At 59.7% G+C, this 27,957-nt stretch overlaps 1 protein-coding gene across 2 annotated transcripts in view; it reads left to right on the top strand.

Annotated features, from left to right (window-relative positions):
• Positions 1–22,841, top strand: part of TFEB (transcription factor EB) — a 47,631-nt gene extending 24,790 nt beyond the window's left edge. For both annotated transcript variants that reach the window (XM_070418621.1, XM_070418622.1), the window contains exons 2-9: positions 16,557–16,782; positions 16,854–17,108; positions 17,546–17,623; positions 19,259–19,379; positions 19,472–19,528; positions 19,934–20,009; positions 20,601–20,748; positions 21,735–22,841. In XM_070418621.1, the coding sequence (XP_070274722.1) occupies positions 16,579–16,782; positions 16,854–17,108; positions 17,546–17,623; positions 19,259–19,379; positions 19,472–19,528; positions 19,934–20,009; positions 20,601–20,748; positions 21,735–22,223 (1,428 nt within the window). In that variant the 5' untranslated portion in view covers positions 16,557–16,578 and the 3' untranslated portion in view covers positions 22,224–22,841. The remainder of the gene's footprint in view (positions 1–16,556; positions 16,783–16,853; positions 17,109–17,545; positions 17,624–19,258; positions 19,380–19,471; positions 19,529–19,933; positions 20,010–20,600; positions 20,749–21,734) is intronic.
• The last annotated feature ends 5,116 nt before the right edge of the window (positions 22,842–27,957 follow it).

A 27,957-nucleotide genomic window follows, 5' to 3' on the forward strand; every position in this document is an offset into this window, starting at 1 on the left:
GGACATGGTGGGACCACATGGTGGGAACGGGTGTGATGGTGACTGACCAGGAGGATGCCTTCTGTTCTGACATAGCCCTAACCCTTCACGGAACAACCCTCCCCAATAATGTCGCTAAGGCTCATTAGGAGGATCTTTGCATCTGTCAGCCTGATGAATGGAGATACAGATCTCTCTAACAGATAAATAAGAGTGATGGGCCTTCATTATTTTGTTATTAAATTTAGCAGAAAGGGATATTTAACCAGATGGAAATCAGACTGTGCAGACAACTATTGCTCTCTTTGGTCTCCTTTCAAATGTCTATCCATACATGCATTTATCCATTATCCATGCATGCTTCCATCCACCCACCCATCTATTCATCCATCTATCCATGCATCCATGCATCCATTCATTAATCCATGCATGCTTCCATCCACTCACTCATTATATTCACTCACGCATCTATTATATCCATGCATTCATCCATGTAGCCATTAAATATTTATTAAGCACCTATTTTGGATGTTTACATTTAATCCTTGCAGAAGCTCTCCAAGGTGGACTTTACTGGCAGGATCCTGGGACCCTGTGAAGTGAAGGTGCGGAAGGTCATGCAGACAGAAGCAGCTGTACCTGCTTCAAAGCACATGCACTTGGTCTCCCTTGGTGTCCCCAGTGCCCAGTTCTGAGCGTGGACCTGCATGAACGGCAGGCTCAGGTTCTGGAATGCCGGCCTTCTGTAGTTCTAGATGCAGCCTGGGGTGGGAGGCGATGCTGGGCTTCTAGTCTTATTGGCATTGCCACCTCTAACCCAATGTTGCCATCACCACCCCTGGCACGGAGGCTTCTTCATCACATGACTTGCGACCCTGGCACATCCTTGTTTCTTCTCCGTCTTACCTCCCACAGGTGGGAGACTCCTAGGTACACCCTTGGCCGCTGCACCAGCCTCACCAGTCTCCTCCAGGGACTGGGCTCTTACACCTGCTTCTCCACAGGATGGCAGCCCCATCTTACTCTGCCCCTTTATTTGCCTTTCTTCCTAAGCGTTAGAGCTAGCTGCCCATCAGATCAGAGCCGTCTCCTCGGGCCTCAGTGGTTAAGACAAGGGTGTGAGTACAGGCCGCTTACTTGGGAGGTGACCCCTGGAAGCACCGACCGTGGGGTAGACTAGTGAGACAGGGGAGGGAAGGAAGCCAATCAGATGTGTGTTAGGAGCGGTGACTGCTGCGGGCACTGAGGCCCCGTCTCCTTGGGGACCTCTGTGGACTGAGCCTTAGAGTCCTCCCAGTGAGTGGGGGGAGGGAACAGGTGCTCATTCACTTGCTCCCCTTGCTGTTTGGCTCAGGGTCCTGCCTCCATTGGCTCTGGCACAGGTGCAGGTGCTGGCACTGCAAGGCTCAGGTGGGCTGGCTGGCTGTCCTCAGAGGGTGCGGCTGGGGCCCTGCCAGCCTCTGCCGCACTCACCGGGCCCAGGCCTGGTGGTCTGGCTGGTCCCTTGGAATGTGGCTCTTGTCAAGCCCTTTCCCCACAGCTCCCTCGGTGCCTGTGGAGCTGCCGCCCCCTCCCCAGCTGCCCTGGACAGGCCCTGCCTACTGGGGCCTGTCACCACAGTCACTGTGCTCACAGACTCTTAAGGAGCTCCTACTATGTGCCAGGTGCCACAGAGACAAAGAGGGAGCTGTCAGGATCCCTCCATGCATTCACAATGGAGGAAAGGGTCCCAGCGGGAATGTCCTTACCCTGTGCCAACACCGGCGGCCCTTTCCAGGCCCTGTCCCAGGCCAGGGGCCTGTCTGCGCTGCATCCTCTCCTAGAACTGGGGCAGACATGCTGGGAAGTGCATAGCCTAGAGCCGCCAAGCCTCCTCCCAGGTCTAGTATCTAGACTGTGATTGCCGTGGTTTTCCGGACTTGCTTTTCCTTCCTCTCACTGCCTCTGCCTCTTCCTTTCCTGGGCCCACTAGCTCCATGGAGCCCATCAGGGCTGAGCCTCTGGCGTGCTCTCTGTGTCTCTATGTGGAACAAGGTGCAATTCACAGGCAATGGAGGGCAGCTTATTCAAGGGCCCCCTTCTTTTCCCTGGAGAAGGCTCTGCCTGGTACCTGCTTCTTGGAGAGGGGCCTCCTGCCTCTTGACTGCTCCCTCTCCCAGACTCATGCCTTTTGGGGCGAGGGCTCCGGCAGAATTAAGAACAGGAAGTGGAGTTACTAAGGCCTTCGGTGTGGGGATGGGGAAGGGCCGGCAGGGACAGGGCAGGTGCCTCATCCGCTGGTCCATTCACACTGAAAACTCCTCACTGGGCCACACAGGCAGGCAGGCCAAACCCTGGGCCCTTTGACTCCTCTCCCCAGCCGCCACCCACAGCCTTTCCCCGGGACGTTTTCACTTTCACACCGGGTTTGGTAGTGTGTCTGCCTGAGCTGGCCAACCTCACTGCCTCCGATGTCCTCCCCTTCCAACTGTGCCGTCCATCTCCAGCCCATGGACAGGGCTGGGCTGGCGGGGCGCACAGCTACCCTGTACCTGCCACTTGGACAGAAAGGTGGCTGTCCTTACGTTGGGCAGGAGTGTGGATGTGAGGGCTGGAGGAGGACAGGGACCTTGAGGTGGAGTTGACGATGAGGCTGTTGGTTGGAGTCTCAGGTTAGGGCTCCAGCATCTTTGATCCGGGAGGAGTGAGTACAAGGCAGCTGCCTCCTGGGGGGAAGCTGGGGAGGAGGAGATTGGAGATGGGAGATGAAGAAAGGGGAGATGCTCCTCCACACCCAACACACACAGCCCAGGGTACTCGGTTCCTCTCTGCCCGGTCAAGGGTAGTGTTGCCCCATGGAGTATAAGGACAGAGAAAAAGGGGTGCTTGGGCTGCTGTGTGCATTTTGAGAGTAAGACTGTGCCGTTTCTCTCATCCCTTGGGGGGTGGGAGCGGGGGCTGGAGGAGCAGACTCACTCCTCTGGAGAGTGGGACTGGAGCTGTGGGGTCATTCCTCCTGCGGGGAGAGGTTGGTCTTCAGAGCAGGTCTCCTCTGACTTCCCGTGGAGAGGGGTGGGGCCAGCGGTGTGTACCTGGGCAGGGCAGGGGCAGCCCCAAGTCCTGGGCAGGGGCAGCTGCCATGCCTGGGGAAGCCCTGGGTGGGTAGGGCTGGGATAGGACCCCCGCAGGGGAGTTCCTGGGTTCTGTGCTCCTAGTGGCTGTTCCCTGAAGCCCAGCTCCTGGGTGGGCAGGGCAGGAGTCGGCCATAGGTGCGTGGAGGGAGGGAGAAGTCGGTGGTGGTCCAGAGCCTCTGCCGCGCTGGCCGCCCTGTCCTGCCCCCACCGGGCGTGAGTCAGACCGAAAGCAGAAGCTGCCAGGCATTTCGCAGGGTGAAGCGAGGCAGAACCGACTGTGCTATTTTGGAACCTGGTTAATTCCCCCGCCTGTCCCCCCTCTTCTCTCAGGGCTCCCGTCCCCTCCCGATGGCCAGCTCTTTGCCTTCCTCAGGGGACAGTAAGGACAGGCCTTGATTTCCTCTGGAATGTGTGTGTGGGGGTGCTGAAGGCCCCTCTCCTTACTGGACCCCCCTCCCCGGCCCAGAGAACTGGCTCCTGGGGAAGCAGCCTTCTGGGAGGAGGGAAGGGCAGTGCCCCCTCCCGCTGGGAGGGCGCAGGCAGGGCAGCCTGGTGAGGTGATGGTCACCAGCGTTGAGCACTGCCCGCCTGGCGCGCGCCCGCCCGCCCCACCCCGCCGTCTTTGGCCACTGCCACTCTGGGCCAGCTGTCGGCCGCCTCTCCCAGGGGTGTTAGCTGACAAGAGCTTCAGGTGGGAGCCTCTCCCGGCAGTGACTCTCAAAGGGTTGGGAGGGATTTCCGGACCCAGGGTGGGGGAGATATTTTGGGGCCAAGGGCCTTTCCAGAACCCGTGACATCAATACCCTGCCGCAGCCCCAACTGACCCCTTGTCCATGGCTCTTTCTTGGGCATCCCAGGCCTGCTGGTGTGCTGGCCCCACATTTTAGGGTTTCTTTGGAACCTGTGTGAGCCTGGGGGCCCCTGGCCGTCCAGCCTGCGGTGGTGAACGAGGTCAGTGGGGTGTGTTTCTGAACTAAAGACGGGGTGTAGCTGTCACCCATCTGTAGACGGTGGGGGGGGGGTCTCTGCCCTCCGGCCATGTGGTCGGGGAGAGGGGGGGCTCTGCTCCTGCTCTGTGAGTGTGTGGGCAGGATGGGCACAGCCTGCACTGTGCGTGCTGCCTCTCAGGGGGACCCTGAGGCCAGAGCTCCACCCTGCTTTTTACCCCCAACAACCTGGGTGTCAGTTTCATGTATGAGAGGGTAGGTCAGCAGGCATGTTGCAGGTGACCAGTTAACTTGTGGGTCCTTGTCAACCTCAAGTGAGCAGGGCTTGGGTTTCTCATCGCTCAAATGGATTTGGGGCTTGGAGAGGTGAGAGGGAGGGATGCAGCGTGTGGAGGAAAGAACGGTCTCCTAGCCCTGGCTGGTATGGCTCGGTTGGTTGAGTGTCATCGGCCTGTACACCCAAAGCTTGCTGGTTCGATTCCCGGTCAGGGCACATGCCGGGTTGCTGGCTCTCTCCCCAGTGGGAGGCATGTAGGAAGCAGCCGATCTATGTTCTGCTCTCACATAGATGTTTCTCTCTCCCTTCCTCTTCCTCTTTCTCTTAAAATCAATAAAAAAATATTTTAAAAAAAGAGTGGTCTCCCAGGCCAGCTGCAGAGGGCACACACACTGTGCTCAAGGCCGTCCGCTCTCTGCTGGGGCTGCTCCTGGGGCAGGAAGGGCCCAGGCGGTGTGCGGGGACGGTACGTGTTCATGTGTGTGATGGTGTGCATGTAGGAGATGCTGTGTGCCTGGTGTGTCTCAGGTGGCCTGTCTGGGTTGCCTTTCCACTGAGAACCATGTCAGCTTCCAGGCTGCCTCCCCACAGACCTGCACTGCCCCTCTGTACCCAGTGAGTGCCCAGCAGGGGCCGGCCCGGAGCCCTGTGTCCCCCCACCTTGCTCCTGGGCCTGAGTCGGGCTGTGTGCCCAGGTTCACTGTGAGGCTCAGAAAGGCCCTGCTGACCCCTAAAGCATCTCACTCCACCTGGAGCCTGTACCTACTGCCGTCCCTTCCCACCTGTCACCGGCGCTCATGCTGGGAACCAGGTGACCAAGCCTCCAGAAGCTGCAAGTAAAGTGGCGAACGGCCCACGCGTCTCCTAGGGTGCCGTGGTAAAGTGCAGATTCCGGGCCGGGCTGAGCCTGCCGTTCTAACCAGCCCCAGGGGATGTGATGCCCGGGGATCACGCTTTAAGTGGTGAGGACTTAAAAGCGCCCCCCCCCCCCCCCCCCCCATCTAAACTCCATCCAGGTGACGCGGCTCACTCGCTGCTCACACGGCCAGGGAACTGACTCTGGTGGACCACCTCCTAGGTGCCGGGCACACCACCCTTCAGCTCCTCCGATCCCCTCACCTACTCGAGGGAGGAGCATCTGTTTTACAGATGGGGAAACTGAGGCTCTGAGAGGTTAAGTACCTGTCCCTGGTCTGTCAGTGCCCAGAGTGCTTTCCACTAAACCTGCTGTCTGCCTGAAGGCAGACTCAGGACCAGATGCAGCCGAGGAAATGGTGAGGGGATGGACCGCAGCTGTCCAGGAACCGCAGGGGCAGCCCTGGGTGGTTCTGGGGTGGGGTGGGCGGTGCTGGAGGGCAAGGAGGGACTGAATGGAGAGTGTGCTGGAGGAGGCCAGGCCTGAGTGGGCCCACGTCTGCCCCGCCTTCCGCGCCCAGGGCCCCTCCACTAATGGTCGTCAGGCCTCCTCTCTGCCTCCTCAGGTCCTCTCCAGACAGACTCCCACCTGGCGCCCGGCACATGCTGTGCTCCCTGCACTCAGGAGCCTGGGCAGGCAGGGCTGGGTGTTCAGACTCCCTGACCAGGGGCCCAGTTCCACTGCCTCCCAGCTGTGTGATCCTGGGCAAGCCCGGGCCTCTCTGTGCTTCAGGTGCTCCCTCTGCCTGGTGCACAGCGAACCTGTGGGTTTATACAGGGAGATAAGAGATAATAGGCCACCTTCTGTGAACTTCATGCCATTGTCCCTGCTCACAGGTGTTTACCCACCTTCCTTTCCCCTCCCCTCTTCTAGTGTCTTCTTTTATTTAGCAAAGCCTGGATTCTTCCGTTATAACGAGGTTGTTTTCAAAGCACTCAGAGGCAGATTAATCTCTTAGGAAGGGAGCCAAAAAGGGAGTTCATTTGCAGTGTCCAAGCCGAGGGGAGACTGAAGAGGCTGTGGGAGGTGGGATGCAGGTGATGGAGGAGATGAGGAGCCCTAGTGGGCCAGGGGCAGGCCCTGAAGCGGTGTGGGCGGGGCCTGAGGCAGGGAGGGCTGGTGCAGTGAGCCCTCGTGTGGGAGCCAGGAGCCACTCCAGGTGTGGCTGCATGTCCTCTGTGCCCTGGTACCTGCAGGAGTCAACCAGCCTTCCCTGCCGAGCAGCTGGCAGATGGAGAAGCAAGGGCTGGGTCTCTAAGGCTGCCTCAGTAATCCATGTCCCCGGGTCTTCCTGTGGGCCCTGGCTTCCTCACCTGTGCTGGCCACACACCTGAGAGAGACCTGGGCTTGCACCTCCACTTTGCTGTACGCTTCCAGTGTGACCTTGGGAGGTCACTTTTTGAGTCGGTTTTCTCACCAGCTAGCGGTGCCGTTTGTCCCGTGAGGGGTTTGTGGAGGACAAATGAGACCCGGCAGTAGGTCCTTGGAGTAGCCCAGCGCCTGGTAGGGACTGGGAGAGTTTGCTGCGGAGAGAATGGGTGATAACTGAGCAGGTGTTGGGTCATTGGACAAGCAGCCTCTGGGGGCCCTGAGTCTCATTCTGGGGAGACTGAGGGGGTGTGTTCAGGAGGAAGGAAGCTGGTTGCTCCGGGAGCCTCCTGTAGCTGGGAGACTGGTAGGTGGCCAGGAAACAACCAGGGAAGAGTGGCGTGGACGCAGGCAGGACGCTCAAGTGCTCCGGGTGTCCAGGAGGGCGTGCGGGAGCGAGGGAAAGAGGCCTCTCAGTCCCCTTGCCCACTTCAACCCAGGAGAAGGGCAGCCACCCACTGGGGCAGGGTGAGGGCCTAGTGTGTGTGTGTGTGTGTGTGTGTGTGTGTGTGTGTGAGAGAGAGAGAGAGAGAGAGAGAGGGAGAGAGGGAGAGAGAGAGGCTGTGTGGGCTGTATCTATGCACATCCCAAGGGTGGACCCCGGGACCGCTTCCTCTGTGTGCTGCCCTCAGTACATCTCCTTGTCCTCACTGTCCTCCTGGGCTGGCCTCATGCTCAGGTCCACCTAGACCCAATGGGACAGGACGGGCTCCTCTCTGGTCTGGGATTGCCTTTCAAGTGGCCCCCTTTGCTGCATAATTGCCCTGCCTTGCCCTGGCCAACAGGCCCACCACTCAGGAGACGCCAGCCTACCCTTTCCTGTGGGATTGAGCTGTGGGCACTGGGGCCACTGAGCCGGCTGGGAGCTCCTGTGGCTTCCCCACCTCCCCTCTCCTTTCCCTCTTCCCCACCTCCAGGCGCCTGCACGGTGGAGTGGAGTGCGTCCTGGGTTCGAGTCTTGCTCTGCCTCACCCTTTTGGAGCCTTAGTTTCCTCCTGTAATTCACTGTTGGCTCCCCAGTCTTACCACAGACAGGGGCACTCAGCCTGCGCAAGAGTGTTCCCACTTGGCGGGTGATTATGTTGCGGGAACCACATCCTGCACCACAGCCTCCAGTGTGTCCAAGGTCAGGTGACACAGCCGTGCGGCGGAGTCAGAGCGAGGGCCCTCTGGGAGAGGGTCTTGGAGGGAGCTTTCCAGAGGATGGAAACGTGCTCCCCTTGGTCTGGGCGGCGATACCCGTGGGTGCGCACCGGTGACAAGCCTTCGAGCTGTACCCTTAAAACCTGTGCATTTTGCTGGGGAAAATGACACCTCAACAAAAAGGAAAAAGGCCAGATGTTAAAATGAAAATGTTAAAAGCATGCACCCCTGACCTCATTTCTGTTCCTGGTGCAAATACCTTCCAGTCAAACAAAGCACACTTCCCGGGGCCACTGTGACTTCCCTTCGCTCTTTTCAGTGTTGGCGGGAGCCCCACTGTTGCCTTTCATGACGTGTAGCGCAGCACTGGGCCAGGTAACATAGTAACGACCGCCCTGGTGAGTATGTCCGGTGAGTGGGCTCTGTGCTGAGTGCCCTGCCCACTGTCTCTTCAGAGCCCAAAGGTGGGCATCATTCAGTGTCCACTGCGTCTCCCGTGGCACTGCCGTGAATTATGTGATCCACAAGCCGTGGGGGGAAAACGAAAACAAAACACCTTTTAAAACCCAGGCGTTTGGAGAGGAAGCAAAGAGGGTGCCCAGGAGCCGAAAAGCTGGTCCAGGCCATCCTGCCCTGTCCTCTCAGGAGGGACAGAGCTGGGCTTACTGCTGGGCTGCTCTGCCCCAGCCGGGGGTCTTCATGGTGTGTGTGTGTGTGTGTGTGTGTGTGTGTGTGAGAGAGAGAGAGAGAGAGAGAGAGAGAATGGAACCCTTTACTCAAAAGACTCGAGAAACAGAGAAGACTCGCCCAGAGGTGCCCCGGTGGGCATGGGCAAAGCGACAGTGAACAGTGATGGAATAGTGATAGCTCCCTCTGCCCATGCTCTCCCCTTGCAGAGGCATCCCAGCTTAGGGCACAACTGCTCTGTGGGAGGTTGCCCCGGTGGGGAAGCCCCACTTGCCTGATGGGAAGACTGAGGCCAGGCTTAGACACTGAGTCAGGTTCAAGGACTTGGCAAGTTCCCACGGCCTCCTGTGGGCAGGACTGCTGGCTCCTGGGAATCTTATGGCGCCTCCCCATCCCTAGCTCTCTTGGGGTCCAACCCAACGGATGCCCCCAGGCCCTGCGGGGACCGTGACCACCTTGGTGATTTGGAATGGCCTTGCCCTAAGGTGTGGGGATTAAGTGGACATTCTTGTTCCGTTTCCTGGTTCGTCGAGCTTTCCTTTGCGGCCTCCTCTGCCAGGGCGGGCGCAGAGAAAACAAGACAAACCCCAGTCCTGGAATCTTTCTCTCTCTTCCCTTCCCAGGGCTGACGGCTTCCCCAGGAGGTCACGGGGTCCCTTCCCCTGCCTCCGGGAGCCTGGCACCTGTGCGGAAGGCCTTCCTTTAGTGGTCGGTTTGATTTCCCTCCGCCACATGGCGCCGTTCCCGTGCAACTGGTAGTTTGGAGCAGACCGGGTCAGAAGACAGCTTCTGACCGGAGGCACAGAACGCAATAAATGGCTTAAACAGGCGCCCTGGCCTCTGGGCTCACTCACTCTGTTGTTTCAGCCGCCAGACATGTGTTTTTCTGAGAATACAGGAAATTTTCTCTGCTCTTTGAGGGAGGGTAGAGTTTTTCTGCTGGTGTTTGGGGATTCCAAGCCGTTTCATCATCCCAGGCACCCTCTGGCCCTGGGCTGGATGAAAGAGATCAGAGATCAGCCGAAACTCTTTGATTGTCGGGGGAAATTCTTCCGTGGGAACCCTAAATAAAATGTGGCATCCCTCACCCCAAGTGCAGGACCAAGGCCAAACTCTAAGCCTGAGGGCTTAGGTGGTGGAGCCAGATGGCCAGGGTCCAGCCTTGCCGCTCACTAGCTCTGTGACCTTCGGCAACTGCCAGCCGCCCTGCGCCTGTTTTCTCATCTGTGAGGGGGAGGGGGCAGCACCGCTACCCACGTCAGGAAATAATTGTGAGAATTAAGGTGAGTTGAACAACACCTGCACATAGTAAGTACTCCATCAGCATTAGCTATTAGTATACCATGTTGTTCCCAATTAAAAAGATATACATGTTCATTATAGAAAAAGAATATTCCAAAAGTTAAAAAGGAAAAAAAAAAAACCCCACACAATTACATCTTCCAAAGATACAGTAATATTTTATATATTTCCCCCAAGAGGTTTTTCTGTACATATTTGTACATGGTGATGATCAGATTTTTTAAAAATCAATTTTTTGTTAATCATCACCCAAGGATATTTTTTTCCATTGCTTTTCAGAGAGAGTGGAAGGGAGAGCGGGAGGGGGAGAGAAAAAGAGAAGCATCTATTTGAGAGACACATTGATTGGCTGCCTCCCGCACACACCCTAACTGGGGCCAGGGATTGAACCTACAAAACAGGTATGTGCCCTTGACTGGGAATCGAACTGGAGACCCTTCCATGCACGGGCTGACGCTCTAACCATTGTGCACACCGGCCAGGGCTGATGATCAGATTTTATTTACAATTTGCATCCTACATTTTGTCACTGGACGTATCCCCACATTGCTTATCTATACTAATAAAAGGGTAATATGCTAATTAGACCGGGTGACCGACCATCTTCCGAACATCTGACTTCCTTCCAGACAAAGCCACGGTGGTAGGGGCCGAGGCAGAGGCAGTTAGAGGCAATCAGGCCAGCAGAGGAGTTCAGTGGGGGCAATCAGGCCAGCGGGGGAAGGCAGTTGGGGGCCATCAGGCTGGCAGGGGAACGGTTAGGTGGCGATCAGGCCCGCAGAGGCGGTTAGGGGAGATCAGGCAGGCAGGCAGGCGAGTGGTTAGGAGCCAGCGTCCCGGATTGTGAGAGGGATGTCTGACTGCGGTCTAGGCCTGAAACCAGCAGTCTGACAACCCCCAAGGGATCCCAGATTGGAGAGGGTGCAGGCCGGGCTGAGGGACACCACTCCCCATGCATGAATTTCATGCACCAGGCCTCTATTTGTAAACATAATATCCCATCAGGAGGGAAGCACCATACTCTCTCTAAGCGACCTGTTGCTGCACACTGACATCGTTTTTATTTTTCTGTGCATACTGTGATGGGCATCTTTATGCAGAAAGCCTTTCCTGCACTTAGGATTACTTCCTTAAGGCTTTGGTAAATATTGCCAAATTGCTTTCCCAAAGAGGGTGTACCAGCTGCACTTGGGCAGTTATGTTGAGCTGCCTGATACCCAAGGAATTTTAAAGTCGTAGCCACACTTGGGTGGGAGGGCAATTTGTGCAACGCTCCTTTTAAATTATTCAAGATCTGCCCTCGTCCTTATGTCATTTTTAAAAATAAAAGTATAGCACACAGAAGGTAAACAAATTGTGAGCAGCGGGATCATTTTCATAAACTTGACACTCCCGTGTCTCCAACGCCCACATCAGGTTACAGAGCGTTCCTCGCCCCACCCGCCCAAGCCGTCCGGAGCCACGTCCCCGTCACTCCCCACTCGGGAACCAGGACCCTGACTTCTAACACAGAAGCTCATTTCGCCGTTTTTGAACTTCATAAGCGTTGGGCACGCTGTATGCCTTTCTGTGTCTGGCTCCTTTCGATCAACATCATGTCTGCGAGTCACTGGCTGTGCGCAGCGGCAGTGGGCTCACGCTCCTCGTGAGCAGCACCCAGTGTTTGGACGGACCACACTTCTTGCACATTTTCCTGTCGATGGGCACCTGGGTGTTTTCCAGGGTGGGCTGCTCTCCACGGCGCGGCTGTGACGGCCCAGGGCATGTCCTGGGCAGAGCTCATGGATGCTTTCCTGTCAGCCGTCGCTGAGGCGCAGAGTTGCTGGCAAGTGGCGCAGGTGCATTTTCTGCTTCCTGCTCCAGTTTCTACAGGACCACTGGGAAGGCAGAAAGGCCCCAGGGCAGTTCCGGCCTGGCCATGGGCGGGTCTGCCACAGCGAGAGCAGTGCTAGGGGCTTACAGACGGTGCTGTCTCTGAAGGCTCTTGTCTGGGGCCGGAGTGGGAACTGCGATGGGCCCTGGGTCCTGGCCCTAGAACTCCAACTGGCATGGCCTTCTGACCTTGGCCCGGGCCTCTGGCGGCCAATCAGTGTCCTCATCCAAGGCCCTTGGCTGGTTTAACAACCATGGCACTGAGCAGGGCGGGGGCTTGGGTCAGACTCCAGGTAGACGTGGGGGACCCCAACTTCAGACATGATTGGGCCCCTCACAAACTTCCTTTTCCCTTGTTTTAAAAGAATCACACAAGTAGCACATATCACAGTAAGTGATTCAAAAGTGGAATAAGAAACTATAAAAACCCCTCTTTACCGCTCCCTGCCCCCAACTCCCCTTCCCAGCAGGAACCACTCTGAGCAGTTGGGGTGTTGGGGGAGCTCAGAACAGCGGAAAGAGAGTGGGGGCTGTGAACCAGGCTGCCTGCATCCAGTTTCTATTCTGCTGCTTGTCAGCTGTGAAACCTTGGGCAATTTACTTTCCCTCTCTGTGCCTGTGTCTCCCTGAACAGTGGGGGCCATGGGAGCCACCTCACAGAGCTGCTGTGAAGAAGAGACGAGTGACTGTTTGAAAAGCACATGGCCAGCCCTGGTCCAGGGCGAGCGTTCAAGAAGCATTCCGATCCCTCTAAGCTGTTCTGCACGCTCGCCCGTTTCCTGCCCGCGTGCCCAGGCTGTGCGTTTCATCCTGCAGTTGCTTTTCCCTCAGTGTTGGGTCTTTTTCCTGTGCTGAGACTTTTCTGTTCTGAGGTCCTCTTTCTCCTTGTCTGTCCCATGGGGAGGGGGTGGGGGGTGTGATTTCTCCCTCTTTCCTTGTCCTCTGTCCACACCTTCCCTCACGAAAGGTCTGCTCAGCTGCTCAGATAGAGGTTAGGCGGCTGCCGAGGGAGGCCCGCACGCGCTTGCACGCCGGTACGAAGCCTGCCCCGGCCTGAGCAGAGGAGCCCAGGAGGGAGCACCCAGTGGAAACTGCAGTGGGAACTGGGTGCCTGAGGGCCTGTCCCGGGGAACCCCGGCCCCTCCGCAGCCCCAGGGAACGCGCAGCAGGGCCTGAAGTCTCGGCTGACAGTTCTGCACCCTCACTGTCTCCTTGCATCCTCCCAACAGTCCATGGGGAGCTGGGGCTCCATCTCACCAAGGGGGAAGCCAAGGCCCAGAGCGGCCGAGTGGCTTTCCCAGCGTCACCCAGCCAGTCTGGGCAGCTCGGGGCTCCGGCCGATCCTGTTGGACTGTGCAGCTCGTGTTGGTCATAACTGAGCCAGAGCCCAGCATCAGCTCAGGGCAGACGGAGAGTCGGTGGGAGATTCTGGGTAAACCTGGCAGGAAGTGGCCTGTGGGTTCCCAGGGCGTGGATGGGGGTAGCTCTCATTCTCTCGGCTGAAACTTTAGTCCCTGGTGCTTTTCCATGCAACTGGGCAGGGGCAGGAACTCCCTGGGGCGTCAGACCCCTGCTCCCCTCAGGAGGAGGGTTATGTGGGGGTGGGGCGGGAACCAGTGGGCACTCCAGGCTCCTGGTTGCTGAGGACATGCGCGGCGGACCCTTCCCAGGCCTGGGGGGTCTGGAGGCCCGATGCTGGGAGGGGCCTGGGAGCATTTTGCTTTGTATTTACTTTATTGGGGTGACGTTGGTTAGTAACATTATGTAGGTTTCAGGGGTAAGTTCTGTAATACATCATGTGTATGTTGTGTCTTGTGCTCACCACGCCCGGGACATTTTGGCTCCTCTGTGTCTCTCCTCTCAGTTCTTCCTGCCAAGACTGGGCACTGGGGAGGCTGCGAATGGCCCCTCAGATTTGAGAGTGAGCAGGTGTCCTCGGGGGGGTCAGGTTTGCAGGCCCAGGGTCTCCCCTGGACCACCTCATCCACCCTCGGATCCCCTCAAGCCCCTCCCTCAACCCCACACCCAGCCCAGGGGCCCGGGGAGGAGACTGGGACTTTGCCGGGAGAGCAGCTCTGTGAGGGGTGACAGCTTCGACAATGGGCCACTGAGCCACCCGGTCGAGGACGGGGCCTCCCCACAGCCTTCAGTGCTCAGGCCCCGCATGGTTCACAATCTCTGAGATCTTGTCCCTGAGGGTGGTGGCGCCGGGAGTCCTGCGTCCACCTGACACACGAGCAAACCGAGGCTGGGCAGCCAGCGCGGCTGCAGGGCCGGCCGGGTCTCCTCGGGCAGAGCCAGCTCCAGCCCAGCCTTTTGTCAGAGAAACAAGGGGCTCCTTCTCCCCCTGCCCCCCATCTCCCCGCACTGGCTGGCACTGCCAGGCCCCGTCCCCTCCCCGGAGGCCAACTGAAGTGAGATTGTCCCTGAGGCAGAGGAGCTCCCAGCGCTGCTGTGAGTGTGGGGCAGCTGCAGGGAGGGGGCGGGCTGGGCTGGGGTCAGAGCCAGCGGGAGGTGTGTGAGGTGGCCAGTGGGTCAAAGACAGGCCCCCCCTCCGTAAGGGCACAGGGAAGGGGTGGAGGCTGCAGCTGTGTTCCTGCTACAGGACAGAGAAGGGGCAGAAGGGGGGTGTCTGCCCCTCTCTCCTTGGGACTGTCCGGTTGAGAGCTGGGCAGAGGCCCTTGTGGCTGAGGCGGCCCCTTGACTACTTCCTGGCCTAGGAGGGCGGAGAAGGGAGGACGGTGGTGAGGGAGGGCCGCGGAGTGCGCAGACCTCGAGGCGATGGTGCTGCCCCACTTGGTGGGGAAGCAGCTGTGGTGGTGGACGGGGACTGGGTGGGGGTCAGCTGGCTTGGACTCCATTCCTGGCCTGGACCAACCAGATGTGCAACCTGGGACAAGCTCCTCCCCACGGCCTGGGATTGGATCCCAGCCACTGTCCTCACTGCGAGACCCTTGACCTCCCCGTGCCTCAGTTTCCTTGTCTGTAACAGGAGAAGGAAACCAAATTTCCCTCGTGGGGCGGTTGGAGGCAGAGTGCTCCGCACAGCACCGGCCCACAGTGCATGCTCGGACAGATGTGATTGCTGCTACACAGGGCCCGGTGACTTCCATGGAATCTTGGCCAGTACCTCCCGCCCATGCTTGTGTCTGGCGCCTGGCATTTGACGGAACCTGTCAGCCGTGCGCTTTCCTTTGCTGCCTGCAGAAGCCTCAGGGTGCAGCTCTGGCCTCCGGTCTGCATGGCAGCTGCCCCTGCCAGCTGCCCATCCATTACCCACTCAGCCTCCAAGTGCCATGCGCTGCTCAAGCGCATTATTGTGATTTAACACTCTCACCAACCTTCCAAAGTAGAAACTGTCTACAGATGAGGAAACTGAGGCTCAGAGAGGTTAAGTGACTTGCCTAAGGTCACACAGCCAAGAAGCGGCAGAGCTGGCTGCTCAACCACGAGGTCATGCCGCCTCTTGCAATATCCCTGGGATGGGACCCGCCAGCCGCTGCCAGGACCTGTGTCAAGTCTGGGCACCTGCAGGGGCCCTGAACCTTTCAGGGAGTCTCAGCCCATCCCAGCTGGGGGGGACCTTAGACATCACCCAGGCCAACGGTCTCTAATATTTAAGATGGCGATATTGTGCACAGGGAGATGGAGGCTCAGAGAGGGGAGGGATGTTACCAGGGCCACTTAGTGGGCCAGGGACAGAGGGGGCCCTGCTGCAGGACTCATTCTGTCCCGCCTCCCTCCTCCCGGACTAGCCTGGAGGCCTTAGCCCCCTGTCCTACTGATCCCATCAGAGCTCAGGCTCCCTTGCGGGGCGGTGAGCAGCCCACTGGGAACCCAGCAGGACCGGCGCCTGGAGCGACCCTCCCTGCCCAGGGCTGTCATGGCCTCCGGACTGGCTTTTCTCCTGCTGGGCCGTGGCCTCCAGGAGCTCAGGGGCTGCCGTCAGCTCGCTGCTGCGTGGCCAGTCCCGGTTCATAAATAGCCAATGCTCCCCGCACGCAGCGCAGCGATAAAGCGATAGTGTCCTCCGTCACAGGCCCTGGGCTCCAGGCCAAAGGGCCAACAGAGAACAAGACAGACAAAATGCCTGCCCTCAGGGCAGCTTGCATTCCTGGTAAGAGATAGACAGGTAATGGAAGAACTAAGCAAAAATGCATGATATTTACGATGGCGATAGGTGATACGGAAAAACATAAAAGAGGTGGGGATTTTGCAATTTTAGAGGAGGAGGTCATGGAAAGTCTCTGTAAGGTGATATTTGTGACTCCTGAAGATGAAGGGACTGAGGATGCCGGCCGGAGCCACCCGGCATCTGGTGGAAGGGCATCCAGGCAGAGGGAAGAGCCAGTGCAAAGGCCCTGCGGTGGGAGGCACCTGGCGTCTGTGAGGGCCGGGGGTGGCTAGGGCTGGTGGAGAGGGGAGAGCAGGAGGCGCGGGCTCAGAGGGTCCTCTGGTGAGGACTTGGGCTTTTAATGGGTGAAGTGGGAGCCATGGCGAGTGCTGAGCAGAGGGAGGGGCAGGATCTGATAGGTTTGAACGGGATCCCTCTGATTGCTGAGTTCTGAGTAGAATCTAGTGAGGCCAGAAAAGGAAGAGGCTCCCCAGGCAGCCAGGTAATGTGGCAGCGAAGTGGAGGGCAAGCGAGGACGCACCTGAGGTCAGATCTGACGGGACCACGTGTGAGCGAGCGGAGGGAGGTTGACGCCAGCGCTGGGGGCCGACACCTGCAGCGCACGCAGCAGAAGGAATCGCTTCTGCCCAGGACCAGGACACTCGCATTCCAGGCTCCGCTGTGACCCTGGGCAGATCCCTTCCCTGCTCTGGGCCTCGGTGTCTCCTGCATAACGGGTAACGGGTGCAATCCCTCTTGTCTGGGCCCCTCCCCAAAGCCCCAGTGCTCGGAAGCGGACACGCGCCTCACCGACCCGTCCCCCGTCCCCTGTCCGCAGGAAGCCAGCGCCAGCGGCCGCCATGGCGTCGCGCATCGGGCTGCGCATGCAGCTCATGCGGGAGCAGGCGCAGCAGGAGGAGCAGCGGGAGCGCATGCAGCAGCAGGCCGTCATGCACTACATGCAGCAGCAGCAGCAGCAGCAGCTGGGGGGGCCGCCCACCCCGGCCATCAGCACCCCCGTCCACTTCCAGTCTCCACCTCCTGTGCCTGGGGAGGTGCTGAAGGTAGGGCTCGCTCCGGCCTGTCCCCTCCTGCCCATCCCAGGACACACTCGAGCCGCCTTCTCCCCCGCCAGGTGCAGTCCTACCTGGAGAACCCCACCTCCTACCACCTGCAGCAGTCCCGGGACCAGAAGGTGCGGGAGTACCTGTCCGAGACCTATGGGAACAAGTTTAATGCCCACGTCAGCCCCGCCCAGGGCTCCCCGAAGCCCCTGCCAGCCGCCTCCCCTGGGGTGCGGGCTGGCCATGTGGTGTCCTCCTCAGCGGGCAACAGTGCGCCCAACAGCCCCATGGCCATGCTGCACATCGGCTCCAACCCTGAGAGGGAGGTGAGTGAGGAGCTGGCCCGTGGCTGCCACCAAGGTACTGCCCTCAGGGAGCCCCAGTCTGAGGGGGACACAGACTGTCCTCAGGGAGCCCCAGTCTGAGGGGGACACGGCCCTGTCCTCAGGGAGCCCCAGTTTGAGGGGGACACGGCCCTGTCCTCAGGGAGCCCAGTCTGAGGGGGACACGGCCCTGTCCTCAGGGAGCCCAGCCTGCTGGGAGACTCACAGGAAACCTGCACAGCCAATCTCCCTGGGCAATTTGGCTCCTTGGGAGGAGGCCTGGCTGGGCCCTGGGGCTGTGGGACCTGGAAGCTCGTGGGCTCCCCGCCCCCCCATCAGGAGGTGGAGCAGGGTGGGCTCCATGGTGCCTCAGGGCAGGGCTGCCGGGCCCCTGCCCTGGCCTCCCGGTGGGCCCGCCCCAGCAGACTTTTCTCTTTCAGTTTGACGTCATCGACAACATTATGTGTCTGGACGACGTCCTGGGCTTCATCAATCCTGAGTCTCAGATGCCCAACACGGTACTGCTGGCCAGGGAGGGTGGCGGTGCCAGAGGGAGGGGCTGCGTTCCTACCTGGCTCTGAGTCTGGAGAGAACCAGAACTGGGGTCGCCTCCATCAAATCATGTAACGAGGGCCGGGGCCCGGGAGCACTGGAATCCCGAGGGGCGCGTCCACCTGCATACACCATGGGGCTTCAGCAGGGACCAGCGCCTGGGTCGTTGGGGAGGCTCCCTGGTGGGGTGGGGGCAGGAGGCACGGTGCTGGCCCTCCGCACAGGGGGGCAGGGAGCACTCCTGGGGGGCAGCAGTGGCCACAAGGAGGCCCAGAGCTGGTGAGCTCCTTTGGGTCCTGGGGCTCCCCTCCTCGCCAAGCCTAGGGCCCAGCGGGCACAGGCCCGGGGCCTCACTCCATGGGGCGAGTGACATGGGCGGCTCTGTCCCCTTCCTCCAGAGCCTCTGGCAGCGAGCACGCTCCCCGGGCCTCCTGGGCAGAGGGAGGCGGCAGGTGGGACGGAGCCAGGCTTGGAATCAAGAGGCCTGGCTTCTGGCTTTGGCTGTGACCTTGGGAAGTCTCTTCACTCTTTGAGTCCTTGCTCTCAGCTGCAAAATAGGGAAGATGCCTTCTACTCACAGGATGGTGGGAAGATTAGACACAGCAAGAAACGGGGGGCTAGCTGCGCACAAAGGTGACACGTGTTTACACCAAGCAGGTGAAGTTGCAGGCGTCCCCGCCCCTTCTTGGGGGTTCTGAACCTCTGCTGTCCACTGCTGCCCCTCGGGCCTGAGCCTGCCGCCCTGGTCCCCGGGCCCTGCCACTGTGGAAACTCCCCGCCCCCCCCCCGCCCCATCTCACAGTGGGGACGCAAGGAGTCCCTCCTCAATCCCCAGCCAACAAGACATTGCCCAGTAGCTCAGCAGGAGCTGCCCAGGGCCAGCTGGGCTGGAAACCGACTGCCAGCAGGGGCACGAGGTCTAGGGAGGGAGAGAGGGCCCGTGCCCGTCTGTGTAGTGGTCTCTGTGCCCTGTGGGTGCCTGTGCCCGTGAGGGCTCTGGGCCTGTGATGTGCTCTGTATGTTTCTGTGGCAGGAGCTGGGGGTCTCTCCAGAGCCCAGGTCTGCTCCTGCCAGGCACTTGCTTACACCCCCCTGGCTCCCCATCCCCAGATCCCAGGTCTTTGCAAGTTGAGCCCAGCACGCCGGGATCCAGCTTCACCCCCTGCCCGGCCCTGGGTCACTGCACTCCTGCAGGCAGCCCCCACCCGCCCCTGTAGGACCCTCCTCTCAGTTCTGCTCAGGACTCCAGTTCCACGCCCTCTGGACGCCTTCCAGAAACTGCAGAGTAGATTAGGTGCCCCGCCCAGGACCTCCTAAAGCCTGAGGGGCAGAGCCTCTCCCAAACTGGTACCTGGCTGTTCACTGCCTCGAGGCTCCACTTGGAGGCTGAACTCTTGAGGCCTGTGGCTTGTTCAGCCCTGGACTCTGCAGACTCTTAGGTGGAATTGCCGGCTGGAGAGGCCCCGCGTGAATTCCGACCCCGCTGATGCTGGCAGCAGGCCCCTTAGAGCTGAAACTGGCCTGGAGCGATGGGCCCTAGTGAGGACCCCTCATGGAGAGGGGGCTGCTCACTGGGCCCCCCTCTCCACCGCACCCCATAGCTGCCGCTGTCCAGCAGCCACCTGAATGTGTACAGTGGTGACCCTCAGGTCACAGCCTCCCTGGTGGGTGTCACCAGCAGCTCCTGCCCAGCTGACCTGACCCAGAAGCGTGAGCTTACAGGTACCTCCTCCCTGCCTTCCTATGCCCTGGCCTTCACCCCTCCCTCCTGCCCCTCCCTCCCAGCTCCTCCCTGCTTCTCTCCTGGCCTCCAGATGCTGAGAGCCGGGCCCTGGCCAAGGAGCGGCAGAAGAAGGACAATCACAACCTAAGTGAGTCCTCCCCACCAGCCGCCTCCCCTGCTGCCCTCTCCTCCCCAAGGCCTTTGGTGGGACTGGGCCAACTGAGACTGCCTGGCTCTGGAAGGGGCGGGAGAGGGGCTCCCGGGGAGAGATATTCCTGAAATCCCAGCACCTCAGAGTGAATGAGTTTACAGATTTTCTTGTGGGCGTGGAACCTGGGGACTCCTGGGCAGTGGGGGTGTCCTGCTGGCAGCCCTCCCTCACAGAGCCCCTTGATGGTGCCTGGCTGCGCCCATCCCCCCATCCCGTAGAGATCCCACTCCTTGGGACGCCCATTATTTCCCAGAAGGCTAAGGCACCCTCCCTCGGGCTGGCCCTTCTCCCCAGGTGGGGTTCATGCCTCTGATGGCTCCCTCCTGCATGTGTTCCCTTTAGTTGAAAGGAGACGGAGGTTCAACATTAACGACCGCATCAAGGAGTTGGGAATGCTGATCCCCAAGGCCAACGACCTGTGAGTGCGTTTCTGGGGGAAGGGTAGGGGCTGGGACAAACAGCCCCATGCTGGTTGCCAGGGGGAAGGGCAGGAAGAGAATCCCTTGATTGCTGCCTTCTAAGAGCTTATCAGCTGTTTGGGAAAAGGTCCCTCCTTCACTCGAATCGGGAAACTCCAGGCAGAGGAGCAGCTGTTCTGGAGTGAGGCTGGGCCAGGGGGGCTTCCTGGAGGAGGAACCATGTGGGAAAGTTCATTAAGGACATTGGACTGGTGCAGAGGGGGCTGGGGTAGGAGCACGAGGGTCAAGGATGGGTATGGGTTTGGGTGGCAGAAATGGAAGGCCTGGGGAAGGAGGCTGTTCTGAATCACTGGGTTCTACAGGATTAGGGAGGTGGGTGTGGCAATGAAGTCCCTGGGAGGCCTGCTCCCTATGTAGGGAGATCAGCCTCAGCCACAGATAGGGGTTGGCTGGGTCTGGGGTTCCTGGGCAAAGCTGGGACAGGTGGCATCGGCTTCTGAAACCAAAGCAGGGTTTCATTTCCACCCGCGGAGTGCATGGCAAATCCTTGGCCGCCCTGAGCACACACCTCTGCTTCTGCTGCCCTGCAGGGACGTGCGCTGGAACAAGGGCACCATCCTCAAGGCCTCTGTTGATTACATCCGGAGGATGCAGAAGGACCTGCAGAAGTCCCGGGAGCTTGAGAACCACTCTCGGCGCCTAGAGATGACCAATAAGCAGCTCTGGCTGCGAATCCAGGTCTGGCCCCTGCACTTGGACCTCTTGGGAAGCTCTGATTCCTGACCCCTGGCCTGGCTCTTGACCTCAGGGGCAGTGTTTACTGAAGTCATGGGAATGATGCCATGAGAAAGGAAGATGTATTAGTCAGGATGTGATGGTTTGGTAACAAACATTCCTAGCAACCTTAAGCAGCAAATATCAGCTGGAGGTCCTATTCTGTGAGACCTTCATTCTGGGACCCAGGGCCATGGACAGGTACATCTAGAGCTGGCTCTTAAAGCCATAGTTACTCTTCAGGTGGCACTCGTCACAGTTTTGCTTACAGTTAATTGATCAATACAAGTGCATGTCCACACCTAACCTCAAGGGGGCAGGAAAGAGCAAACCTAACGTGTGGAAGGCAGAGAGTTGAAACCATTTGGTGTTAGTGCTAAGGATCGCCGTAGAGGCCAACGAAAGAAGCAAGGCTTGGGAGTCACCTGGAGCCACAGGGTTTAGTCTAGTCCTGGCTAGAGGGCCTCTGTCCTCTTTGGACCTGAGGCTGGTCATCTATATAAAGGGCGATCGGACTGAAGCTTTTAAACTTTACTGTTTCTATATTTTTTTCTATTTCTCACAGTAGATAACTGTAATTTGCATGACAATACAGCATACATAGCCACACTCAAAGTGAAAGATCAAAGTGTCATCAAAGAGCCCTCTCCTTAATAGATGCAATGCATTCTGGTAATTTCTAGTCTAGTCTAGTCTAGGCAAGTCTATTTCAATTAAAGAAAATAGAGGGAGAGCTGGTCAAGACTCACTAAGTGGTTTCAGAACCCACTAATGAGTTGTGACTTAGAGTTTGAAAAAGCCCAGGTCTAGACTCTAGACTAGACCTGCCCTGTGCTGAGACAATTTATGGTCTTGGGGGCCACGGGAGAGGGGCAAGGGCTGGGGCAGGGGTTGGGGCAGCTGGTGTCCATGGGTGTGTGCCCTTAGCCCTCTGTCTGCCCACAACACAGGAGCTGGAGATGCAGGCTCGAGTGCACGGCCTCCCCACCACCTCCCCGTCCGGCATGAACATGGCCGAGCTGGCCCAGCAGGTGGTAAAGCAGGAGCTGCCTAGCGAGGAGGGCCCGGGGGAGGCCCTGCTGATGGGGGCCGAGCTCCCCGACCGGGAGTCACTGCCGGCTCTGCCACCCCAGGCCCCGCTGCCCCCGCGGGCCCAGCCACCCCAGCCACCGTCCCCATTCCACCATCTGGACTTAAGCCACAGCCTGAGCTTCGGGGGTGGGGGCGAGGAAGGGCCCCCCGGCTACCCTGAGCCGATGGGGCAAGAGCCCGGCTCCCTGTTCCCCAACCTGTCCAAGAAGGACCTGGACCTCATGCTCCTGGACAACTCCCTGCTGCCGCTGGCCTCCGACCCCCTCTTCTCCACCATGTCCCCCGAGGCCTCCAAGGCCAGCAGCCGCAGGAGCAGCTTCAGCATGGAAGAGGGCGATGTGCTGTGACCCTGGGACGGGCAGGCCTGGGGGCTGCGAGGGCAGGGCCGCCTCCCTCCCCCCTTCAGGCTGCACTTGTGTGTGAAGTAGCCACCTGCCCTGCCTCACTCCTCCCTTCGGCCCCTTGTTTGGACTTAGTGCCCGCTTGGCAGCCTGTGGGGTCGGGAGAAGCCCCGACCCGGCTCAGTACTCCCGGGGGCAGCCCTCTGATGGGCTGGGCAGGAGGAGGTCGTGACCCTGGCCCCAGGGGGTGTGCTGGAGGTGAGAGGAGGCCCTGGAGGGTCCTGTCTTCTGAGCCCGAGCTCCCACCCCACCAGTGAAGGACTCATTGGAGCAGGGGGTTCAGCAAGTTCCTTCTCTGAAGCGGTGACTGGTCCAGGGGGAGCCCCAGACTGCTTTTCTGGGACTCAGATGGCAACAAGCCCATCCTCCAGCCTGGCCCCCCCCTCACACAGGTGGGGCGCCCCCAGCCCCCCTTTGGTGCTAACAGCTCTCCGCCAGGCGGTGTGAGGGCGGGGGTGGCCGGCAGAGGGTGCCGGGTTCAGGCTAGTGTGGGGTCTCTGCTGGAAGAGCAGCTCCCCTCCAGTCTCCCCACTTTGTGCCTTTAGTAAACACTGTGCTTTGTAACCGCTTGTCCTGTCTCATTGGAGTGGGTCTGGGCCTGAGGAGGACGGGAGGATTCAACCCAGGGGGCTCCTTTCTGGGCACCCAGTGGGGGTGAGGGCAGGGGGATACAGAGAGGAGGGAACAAGCCTGCCCCCTGGTCCCCCAGCTCCTCAGCCCTGCCCAGGGAAAGCTAGCCTTCCTCCGGCCTGGTGCTGACGAGAAGTCCCTCCTCGCGGCCACGAGGTGGCGCTGCAGCCACGCCAGCCTCACCAGAGCCGCTTGGCAGGTGAGGTGGGGACTAGGTTGAGTCCACTGTTCCTAGCAGCTGTTTGGACACCCTTGGCCCAGGCTCCCCCTGACCGGGGTAGGGGGCGCGTGTCTCCTGTTCCCCACCCCCACTCGTGGTGGCGACCTCTCGGATTCTTCCCCTCCCTGATGGGCTCGGCCTGGCTTGAGAAGCAGGCAGGCCAGCCCTTCTGCTCGCTGACTCAGTGTCTCTAGCAGCACCGGCTCCCTAGTAAGGAGGGCGGTGTCCTCTGGGTTTGGGGGACCAGGACCCACGTGAACTGGTTTGGAAGGAGCCAGGCCCGGAGGACACTGGGTGGAGCCAAGGACAGGCTTCTACTGGCTCTGGCCAGATAGTTCTTCCCTCTGGGCGTCAGTCCCACCCCAAGTAGCTCCCAGGGCCTCTGCTCCCAGGGCCTGGGGGTATGACCTCGCCCAGGATGGGGAAGTGGGTTTGGAGCTGCAAAGGGTGGAGGGGCAGCTTGAACCCCAGGTGTCCGGAGGGAGCGAGGGTCTTTGGGGGCTTTGCCTAGTTCTCCCTCCACTGCCCTGTGTCTTCACGTAGAGATCAAAATGGACTTCCCCTCATGGGCCCCGGAGAGGCTGGAGGGGCCTAATTAAAAAAGTGAGAAAATCCCAGGATGAAATGGAGGGCAGCTTCCTCGGTGCAGAGCAGGAGATCAAATCCACGCTGAGCGATTAACGTGTGCGGGGAGGGCAGGGAAGGGGGCCGGGCACTGGCGCTGATGGCACTGGGCTGCAGGATTCATCTGAAGGTCAGAGGGAGCCGTGGATGACCTTGTGGAGTTAGAGCCAACCTGGGGAACTGGCACCTCCTTCCAGTTCCAGGCCCCACCCCACTGCCGGGGACCTGCCCAGGCACTGGGAGCACCCCCAGTCCTTCCTGGGACAAGCCCTGGGTCCCAGCTGAGAGATGCCTGGTGGGTCCAGGTGTGGCTGTTTGGGCACCAAGGGGGTGGGGGTCTGGGAACGCTGAAGGCCACTGGTTCTTCAGGTGATTGAAGGAGAACCCCATTTGTTCTCCTTCATCCTGAGGGTTCTGAGGGTCCCTTCAGCTCCCTCACACAGCCCCTCAAGGCCACCATATCCGCACCATCCACCTGCCTGCTGGCTTCCTGGCCCCTGGGCTGGGGGGTAGGGGTTGCGGGGGGGGTTGGGGGGGTCGGTGTGGGAGAAGCAGGGTCTGGTGGCCCATTGGGCAGGACTGAGGGTGTGGGTGAGGCTCCACCCACAAGAGGGCGCCAAAGGGTCAGGAGCTAACAGTTGTCAACCAGGTTGGGGGGTCAGGGAGTGGGGTGAGGGGAGTCTGGGCTTCTTTGCACATTCCAGACAGTCTGCCTGGGGCCCTGCAGCCCCTCGGGCCTGGTGAAGGCAGGCGGAGGTGCCACCTCCCATTTCCACAAGCACAAGTTCACGTCCAGAACTGGTCTGCAGGAGCCGTCAGGTCGGGGAGAGGAGCCAGGCCAACAGCTTCCTGCCCGTGGCTGACACCTCTGAGCAAGCAGGAGGGGTGCGTTCTGTGGGGCAGACGACACCTCTCCAGACCAAAGGTCCGCAGGGGGGAGTTATTTTTAAAAAGCGGGTGGGTGAGTAGGCGGGGTGAGAGCAGGCATGGGCCTGTCTGACCCCTCACCTCACTGAGGAGGCCCCTGAGGCCTGGAGAATTAGCAGAAGATGGAAGGGCAGGCATGGGCAGTGGCCCTGCTCAGGCCAGGCCGGGCGGCACTGGCTCTCTGTTCCTTAGTACCTACCTCTCAGCGTTAGGCGTCCTCCACGTCCAACCACGCCTCCCCCAAGGCCTGCCCACCACCTGCAGTGGGGCCTGGGGGCGGGGGAGGGGAGGAGCAGGCCCGGATGCCTCCTTGGAGTTTCACAGGTTCCCAGCACCCACTGTCCCTTTAAATCAGATTCTTTCCTCGCTGTTTGGAGCCATTGACTCTGATGAGGATCAGATACACACTATGAGTCTTCTCCCCTCACCCCGCAGCCTCCAAAAGGGAACCCCAAATTTAATTCTCCTGCTCCCAACTCATTCCCCCTTCCCCTCCTGTGCCCCTTCAAGCCCCCTGGCATGTCAGCTGGAACAACTAGAAAGAGCCCCATCAATTCACCCCCTGTTCCGCCCCCCAGACCCCCACCTCTTAGGGTCCAGCCCCCTCCCCCTCCCAGGCTCCTCCAGACTCATTTTTCCTTTGCTCTCTCTTTTCTGAGGGGGGCAGTGGAATTTATACAATATTTAAGCAGCCGGAGCTGGGTCCGGGAAGATATTATTAATGTAGAAGGGACGGGCTGCAAATGCTTTTGGACCTGGTTACAATTAGAGGGTGATTTTTCTAAAGGTCAATGAATTCAGATAATATCCACAGGGGGGAGAGAAATTTAATACCTTTTTAGTGAATTAATTAATTATAATATTATATCGGCTTGGGGTTCTTTTCCAGAGTGATTAAGGGAGCGATCCGTCTTCTGTGAGACCGGGAGCGGCGCCTGCCGCCAGCATAACCCGGCTCGGGGCTCAGGATGGGGGCGGGGGGTGGCCAGGGAGCTGGGGGTGTCGGGCAGCAGGGGCGGCTGGCAGGACTCTGTCTGGGTGAGGCAGGTGCAGTGACTGGCAGTGCCCTTCCCCCTCAGCTGGTGCCCCGGGCCCCGCCCTCCTGCCGCCTTGTCCCTGAGCCTCAGCATGGCCTGCGGATGGGAGGCCGGGGTTTCTACCTCCTTTTCCCACCTGGGGAAACGGAGGCCCACAGGTTTCAGGGACTTGACCTGAGCCCCACTGTGAGTTACGACAGACACGGGGCGGGGGGTAGAGCCGGCTAGAAATAATAAGAAGGCTCCCCCCACCTCCCAAACCAGACTTCCCAGAAACTTCTCCCCAGGCCTGCGAAGGTCGCCCTGCAGATGGAGGCTCTGCTTGGGACATGGAAGCTGCCAGGGTGCGAGTCAGTCCAGTTGCTGCAGGGCCGGGTGAGGGAGCAGCTGAGCTGTCTGTCCCTGGGGAGAGGTCCCTTCACCGGCTTGGTCATGCCCTCTGTGCTCAATCATTTGTTCATTCAGCGCACGCGTGTGCCCCCTAAGACAGACAGAAATAGCCCTTCTCAGACCCCACCCACCCCATCTCCGGCCTCCCCTCCGCTGCTCCCCTGAACAACGGGGCTGGACTGAGCAGACCTGTGGTTCCTTTCAACTCAGACAACAGCCTCACCTCCACCAGAGGGCAGGAGGGCCGCTGGGAGGCGGTGGGCATTCATTTGCCCAACAAACCTGAGCGCCCACCCTGAGTGAGGGGCTGGCTGCAGGAGCCGCGGGGCTGAAGGCCAGCAGCCCCAGGGGCAGGTGGGCGAGGAGACGGCCACGAGAGAGCAGCGAGGATCCAGCGAGGAGTTTTTAAAAAGGGAGAGTTTTTAAGCTGAGTCGTGAGGACCGGGCTGCGTAGGAGAGGGAGGGGCTCTCCAGGCCCAGGGCACGGGGTGTGAATGTGGGCGCCTGTGGGCGGCAGGGCTGGTGGGATTGGCAGTGGGTGGCTGGGCCCGGGCATGTTGCCTGGGTCTGGGTTCAGAGAGGCAAGAGCAGCAGAACCAAACAGGCCACCTTTAATTAACGGTGAGCTCTGCCTTGGCTTGCTGGGCTCTCTGTGCCTCAGTGTCCCTCCCTGCAATGGAGGATTTCAATATCTACCTCCCAGGGTGGTTGTGGGGATTAAAGGAATAACTGAGGAAGTGCTAGGCACAACCTGTCACTCAGGATCTGGCAGCGGACGTCATAGCTCCCTCAGGGCAGTGGGTGGACCAGGGACCTGCCCCTGGCTGCACCTCAATTCCTTTTCCCTCCCAAGGGGGTGCCAGCAGAAGGCCTAGCCTGGGCACATCTTGGGGGCAGGGGGAGGTCGGCATTTTTTCTCCTCTCCTTGCTCAGCCCCTGCTCCCTCCTAGCCCCCCTCCGCCCTGGCCGCCCCAGCCCCTCCCCCAGCCCCTCATCCCTCTCCATGTGCAGCGGCCGGGAGGGCCTTCCATTGTACTATCTTTGGGCCCTAAATTAAAATTGATGACATCTTGAAATGAGCAGTGAGGGTAATTTTGCTTCTGAGCCGGGATGCTAATGAGGCCCCTTAATGGTGCGAACGCTGAGCTGACGGGTCGTGTGTCACAGGCGGCGGTGAGGGGGGTAATGGCCGCTGTAAGTGCCGGTAATTGCACCCTGTCTCGCTGGATTTTGGCAGCCTGGTGGGAGCTCGGGGCTCCGTCACCGCCAGCAGGGGCACCCCCACCCACCGCGGGCCTGACAGCCAGAGACACCCCCTCGGCCCCGCCAGGCTCCTCAAATCCAGCCTCACCGAGAATGAGGTGCCTGGGGCACAGCCCCCCACACGTACAGTCACACACGGTACTGTTACACCATGTGCACCCCGACACCCCACAGCCTGCACTGGGCAGTTAGACACACAGGCATGCCTACCCATTGTGCTCCCCCTACACACTCCACACCCTGTGAACACACAGCCCCCTGTACACACCCTCAGGGCTCACACACGCACATGTGCACACAACACGCCCTCAAATAGTATGCGGGCGCCTACTGTGCTCCAGTCTATCTCAGTCCTCCCAGCTTCACAGGTCCGTGTGGCTGTTCTCGTTTTATGATGCAGAAACGGAGCCTTGGGAGATGAAGCGATTTGTCCCAAACCACAGGGCGAGGCAGTGGCAGAGGCAAGAGGGGCATCCAGGTCTGCCTCACTTTGCAGTCTTTGCACGCCCCCATCTCCTCTCGTGTACACGTGCATATATATGCCTCTCACTGTGCACACACGCGCAGGTCACACACAGCCTCCTGCACC

This window comes from Myotis yumanensis, unplaced genomic scaffold (genome assembly GCF_028538775.1).
Source record: "Myotis yumanensis isolate MYYU_CA2020_CCGP unplaced genomic scaffold, mMyoYum1.0.hap1 SCAF_6, whole genome shotgun sequence".
Classification (NCBI taxonomy): domain Eukaryota; kingdom Metazoa; phylum Chordata; class Mammalia; order Chiroptera; family Vespertilionidae; genus Myotis; species Myotis yumanensis.